The sequence below is a fragment of the Amblyomma maculatum genome, chromosome 3 (genome assembly GCF_055883805.1).
Source record: "Amblyomma maculatum isolate TAMU_Amacu chromosome 3, ASM5588380v1, whole genome shotgun sequence".
In the NCBI taxonomy this organism is placed as follows: domain Eukaryota; kingdom Metazoa; phylum Arthropoda; class Arachnida; order Ixodida; family Ixodidae; genus Amblyomma; species Amblyomma maculatum.
Window position 1 is genome coordinate 6,767,158 of NC_139346.1, and position 6,276 is coordinate 6,773,433.

General features: G+C 43.1%; 1 protein-coding gene across 1 annotated transcript; it reads right to left on the reverse strand.

Annotated features, from left to right (window-relative positions):
- Positions 1-2,871: 2,871 nt before the first annotated feature.
- Positions 2,872-5,688, reverse strand: LOC146194169 (uncharacterized). The gene is made up of 3 exons (XM_084596012.1): positions 5,323-5,688; positions 4,857-4,873; positions 2,872-4,303 (listed from the first exon to the last, which is right to left on the reverse strand). The coding sequence occupies exons 1-3, from the start codon at positions 5,686-5,688 to the stop codon at positions 2,872-2,874; spliced, it is 1,815 nt and encodes a 604-aa protein (XP_084452138.1).
- Positions 5,689-6,276: the final 588 nt, after the last annotated feature.

Consider the following 6,276-nt stretch of genomic DNA (forward strand, 5'->3'; position numbering starts at 1 on the left):
GAAGAAGAGAGCTTCGGTTCCTTGATAATCTTGACGCAGCCGCAGATCGTGGATCAGCAACTGCATCTGGCAGGTTTTGAAGGTCGATCTGCCCGTCAGCTTGGTTGATTTGCTTTCCGACGAGACCAAAAGCAAGGACCTGCACAAGGCAGAAGAATGGTCTGTTAGGCCACATGGTCGCTCTCGGTCCGCCGTGCCCACTGAAGTCGAAGGCTTGAAGCTGCTCTTTTATATCCCAAAGCGACGAGGTCACGTGTCGGGATGGTGGCGCTGTCGGTGCATCACGGAACAGTAAAGGTATCGCCAAAGGAAGAAGAGAGCTTCGGTTCCTTGATAATCTTGACGCAGCCGCAGATCGTGGATCAGCAACTGCATCTGGCAGGTTTTGAAGGTCGATCTGCCCGTCAGCTTGGTTGATTTGCTTTCCGACGAGACCAAAAGCAAGGACCTGCACAAGGCAGAAGAATGGTCTGTTAGGCCACATGGTCGCTCTCGGTCCGCCGTGCCCACTGACATCACCCCTTCGTTTTGATCTTTTTCGGGTGTGCCATACTGTGGCCTGCTGCGATTGTAAACATATACAAATATGAATTTGTGTTACTCGTGTTTTATGGCCAATAAACAAGTAGGGCTATCACGCACCAGACGCTAGGTTACATGTCTGTTTTGTATTTATGAACTGTAGTTGTTTCAATTTATGTTTTGCATAAGACATTTGCTTCTTTTAGAGACCTCAAAATAGAGGACATATCAGAAAGCACATTTTCACTTAGAAGTAATGATGGGTGAAAAGAAATGTGTTCACTATAAAAGAGCGTAAAATGTCTTTTTTTGTGCTTCAAGTTGTGAGCATAATATTAAAATGTGGTTTGTGATTAGCTCATCTCCACATGCATCGTGAAAAACTTGTCCTGTTTTGTTAGTATGAAGTTGTGTTAGATGTCTGTGTCCTATGCAGAGATGACTGTTTGTGATGGTTGTAGATGGATGCAGATAAAATGGTTTTACAACTCAGCTTGAACACATTTTTGTATTCTGTTTGCCAGCTGCACGTTGCATAGAAAGCACCATGACATAGAGGGATTGAAAAAAATGTGCCTTCTTGAGATTGCAAGTGCTGGTTATTCCCAACATGACAAACATTCCATAGTCTTTGTAGCAAATTTCTTCACATTGGTCAAATTGGTTTCACATCATACGTTTAGTTGACAGGTGATACAGCTAGTTTATAAGCTAGCTCACAAAGGACCTTTCAGGACAGCTGCAAATACTAGTTCATTGTGGTTGATAGTTTACTGTAGGTTGACAGGACCCAATATGCCATAACTATAGTCATCACAAAGAGTCAAGCGAGTGTATAGTAATCAATTTTCAGCAGTCAGTCTTGCATAATATCTTATTTTTTCTCTTAGATCGAATATCAGTTCATGACAGAACATTCAATTAATGAAAAAGAAATGAATGTTGTGGACTAAATTCACTCAGCACTTTGAAACAGTCAAATTACAAATGTTATCCCAATCTCCATAATCCTAGGGTAACATGAAATGTACAATAAAATCAAAGAACATGTTAGCAACTTTGCTATTCTGTTAATTTCCCTTTTTTTTTCAAACGTGTTTTGCAGTAATAAGGTCTCAAAAGTAGCTTCTCCACTACAAATGTACATGTACCAAATGAGACACTAAGAGGAGTAAAAGTCGCTTCACTTCATTGGACGCCCTTCATGCCATTCCCGAAACACAGGAACAAGAGAGAAAGGAACAGAAAATCACAGCCTCTTGGTCAACTAGTAGTCATCCTTGATACAAGTTGCTGACTAGTCGCAGAATACCTGTCAAGCCACCAAATCATCATCGCTACTAACGCCTCCTGGGGCATCGTGCGGTATATAAAGATGGCACACCTACTATATACACCCTACTACAAGACCAAGCTGACACTCTGGCAAACAATGATGTCAACCTTTGCTCTCCTTTCACTAACTTTGAAGACTGGACAATCTTTCACAGGACAAAAAGAACATAGCTCATCTACAATAAAAAGTGGCACCTACAAGCAGCTTTTCTTTTGCAAATTTTTAACATGGCGTTCAGTGCAGTCTTTACAAGTGAAGGGATAGCAAGAAAATTTTAAAAATGCCCAGAAGTAACATGACTGTCATTTCTTCTTGCACAGGAGGCACATTGAGATTCGACTGCATATACAGCTCTTGTTAGACTAAAACACACGGTACTCAATCACATTGCATAGGAGGCACATTGAGATTCGACTGCATATACAGCTCTTGTTAGACTAAAACACACGGTACTCAATCACATTGCCGTTCACTTCAAGAGCGTAAAGCGTATCAGCTTAGGCAAACCTTTTTTGCTTTAATCTGGCACTGGAAGCTGTTCAGAACTGCATTTGCAGCACTTTGTGTTAGCCAGTGTTCCACCAAATGTGAGTAGTACTGTTCCGCCTACACTCATAAGCACTCCTCATAGCAATCAATGAGAGCAAAGTGCATCAGGTTAGGCAAACTTTTTTTTGCTTTAATCTGGCACTGGAAGCTGTTCAGAACTGCACTTGCAGCACTTTGTGTTAGCTAGTGTTCCACCAAATGTGAGTAGTACTGTTCCGCTTAAACTCGTAAGCACTCCTCATAGCAATCAATGAGTGCAAAGTGCATCAGGTTAGGCAAACGTTTTTTTGCTTTAATCTGGCCCTGAAAGCTGTTCAGAACTGCATTTGCAGCACTTTGTGTTAGCCAGTGTTCCACCAAATGAGTCGCACTCATTTCTTCACATTGGTCAAATCCTTTGCATTGACAGGCACAGCTTTGGAAACAAAGTGAAAACCTAAACTGTAAAAAAAAATGGGAAAAGACTAATCACTCTTGTTTTCTTTACACTGAGGACAAAACCACTTTTTTGATCTTGGCATGCGCTTGAGTCCAACACACGAAAAGTGAAACCAGTTGTACTGGCATGACGCACTGTCACAAGCAATCATTTTGCCTGCATCTGGTCCACGGCAAAAACAGTATTGTGTTCCTTCAGATGGCTTGTCTTTAAGAGTGCTTTGTTGCCTGGTATAATAGCGACTGAACAGCTCCGGTAAAATCACCCTCTCAAAAAATTGCCTTGCTCGAGCAAACATGTTGGTACAAAACAGGTCGTCGCGTCTTATTCTTTCTATGTGTAATACATTTGGCCCCCACACCACAAAGTCGCAGAATTCGACCTGGCACACAGTCATCTGGGTCTGGATTTGATAGTAATAAGCGTGACCTTCGTGAAGTTTAAGTTTTCCATTGACATCACTTAAACATGATTTGTTGGTAGAGATCTCCTCGGTATCTTTCAGCAAGAATGGGCACTTGAATTCTACGACACCTTTCCCACAGCAGCTGCATGAGATAATGGCATCTGGTGAAGCGCCTACAAAGGGGTACGTAGTGCTCAGGTGCAACCCAGACCTTCGGCACTGGAAGTCCTGATGATTGGTAGCTTCTTTAGCTACATAAGCTTGGAAAGCATCTCGTTCATGGTCCAAACCCCACATGACTGCAGGAACTTTCACACAATGTTTTTCAGGGTAGCATAATGATGTCAACAGTGACAAGCTGGGGTTGTTAACACTTGTGTGGCACACACTTTTCATCACTGAAGCTGTCACTCTGCCAGCCCGGTAAAGAAACCAATCTTGCGAGTTGCTCTGGCCTCTTGTTGCAACCTCAACTCTCGTCACCGTTTCTTCTTGAATTGAGAATGTGGACATAAAGTTGTTGGCCTTTTCTAGAAGCACTTCAAGACTATCAGCCAAATTATCATCGTGGTACAATTTTCTCAAGTGAGAAGGCTGTGTTTTGACCGGCTCCTGGAAGCTCTCACAATATTGTGGCAGCACTGCAAATATTGCGGGTGCAACACCGGTGCTTTGGAAAGCGCTGTAGAGGTCTCCAAGTTCTTCTTCGGTTGGCGGTGGAATATCCATCCGTTTCTTCGCTTCTGTCTCAGGTAAACTGCTGTTTTTGACCGAATTGTCCAGCTTTCGCTTTCTCATCCTAGATGAAGTGAAGTCGATATCTCTGAGCCTCTTGAATTGCACCTTTTCCACGTATGCAGGAAGCCAGATGTTGCTTTTTGAGGTGCAGCTAGTGGAGTTTTTCATTCTTACACCTGTTTCAGCTGCATAGAGGCAGGCCCCAACATGGGAACATGCCTCTCCCGTTCCTGCCATACAGGTGCAATGAGCTGCGAGCACAACCCCACTTTTTTTACAAAGGATCCACACCTGTAGAGGTTGATCTCGCAACCTTTTATTTATTTATTTATTTATTTATTTATAATACCCTCAGGGTACAGTTGTACGTTACAGAGGGGAGGGGCGCATACAGGATATATATATAAAACAGAAGGTTAACAAAAGCGTACAAATCTGAAAAACAAAGCAAATAAAAAAGAACAAGGTACATGTGCAATTTAGGAAATTTAGGAAAACGGCATAGGTGTTAAAAACAACAATATAAAAATATAATAAGCAACAGTATACAATGATGTTATGCAAATAACCATACAGTAAGTTTTAAAACTAGGCAAAAAAGAAAGATTGCAGCGCGGATTTAAACTTTTGTTCTTCAGTTATACTTGTTAGTGATGCAGAGAGGTTATTCCAATCATTACAGGTGCGGGGAAGAAAGGAGTTAAAATAGGCAACTGTGTTTGTGTGCGGAATGTTTACCTTTTGACTATGGTTACGGCGAAACGAAATGTAGGATGGTGGCTGAACCCATGAGGAACGCAAGGTGGAGTTATGGTAGTATATTTTGTGAAAAAGTGAGAGGCGGGATAGTTTTCTTCGAGTAGAACCTTTGTGAGTGGTTCACCTGTAACAGAAATGTGGCAAGGTACATATTAATGTTGGATTCATTTCTGCACGGGCGTACGTCGCTGTAGATCTTATCGCGCTACCGAACCGGCAACAGCGGCGAGCTTGATTAGTTAGGGAAGCACACAAACATCGCGCGACGCGACAGATGGGAATTTGTTGGTCGGCAAATCTTAAGCGAGCGATATGTCTTTTAATGCGTGACCGTTTCTTTTTTGCGCAATAACTTGGTAGGTTTGCAAACTGAACAACGTGTGCGCGTAAAAAAAGAATGACAAGTGGTGTCATCAAACATTGTCGAGGTACTGTACCGGGAAGAAACGATTTTCATGCTTTACAGTTTATAAACATTTTTTACTTTACACTCGATCGCGTGTGGACTGAGTAAACCTTACTTTTCTTTCTCTCGAGCGCTCTCTCTCTCTAAAAAAAAAAGTTGCTGCTTACCTCTCCAAGAAGAACCACCTTGTCATCTTGGAGCTGTTTTGCTGACAGGCTAAAGAGCCTGTCAGCAAAACAGCTGACAGTAAAATAACCGCTAGTAAAATAATTATGTGCTTCGGTCGACTTAAAGGCCTTCATTTCTTCTAGAGTCAAAAAGTTCGCAGAAAAAACAAGGTAGTTGACGATGTCACCGTGCGAAATCTCCGGGAACAAGTCAACATTGCATCCTGTGTCCGTTCCCGGTCGCAGCTTGAATGGGTCGATGTCGTTGCAAAGGCACACTTTTTCCGCGTACCGTACGCGCTCAGACTCCGTAAGTTCTGAGTGGTAGGTAGCGTTTAAAGGCTGCTTGCTGAGAACCGGCGGCATTTACCCCAAAGACACGCAACGCGCGCGCGGCTCGCTTGCGCTTCCGACTCGGCACTGTTGACAACTGACCATGCTGCACCAGCATGGCCGCCGCAGCGCGCGCCGCTGAGCGTGACGTCACGTGAAAGCCATGTATACTGTTACTCCCGCCAATTTGGTGGCGAGAGCCGCGTAGGAGCACAATTTGCCTATTGTAGTGCGCGTGATCCTGCTGCAAACATCTTGTGAGACGAAGTAGTCAGCGCCAGTGTCCATCCATTCTGTGTTTCCGTGTTGTTCCTTGCGCTGTTCTTTAAGAATGCAGTACCAACTAGCCCGGCATCTCGCACTTTCAAACTTAGATAACCACGAATATTGATTACGTAAGTGCAATAAGAAGTAAATTGTTACGTGTTTAGTTAACCACCAAATTAGCTTGATTAACCGATTAACCTGTATCCTGATGTAAACAATTGCAACTTGAAACCATCTCAATATTACAAAAAGCAGTTTTAAAACTTCTGGCTCACCTTCGCTGAAACACATGGTATACGTATGGGTAGTCACTGAAATGCAGTCACGCCTGCTGATCATAGAGATTGGGACCAC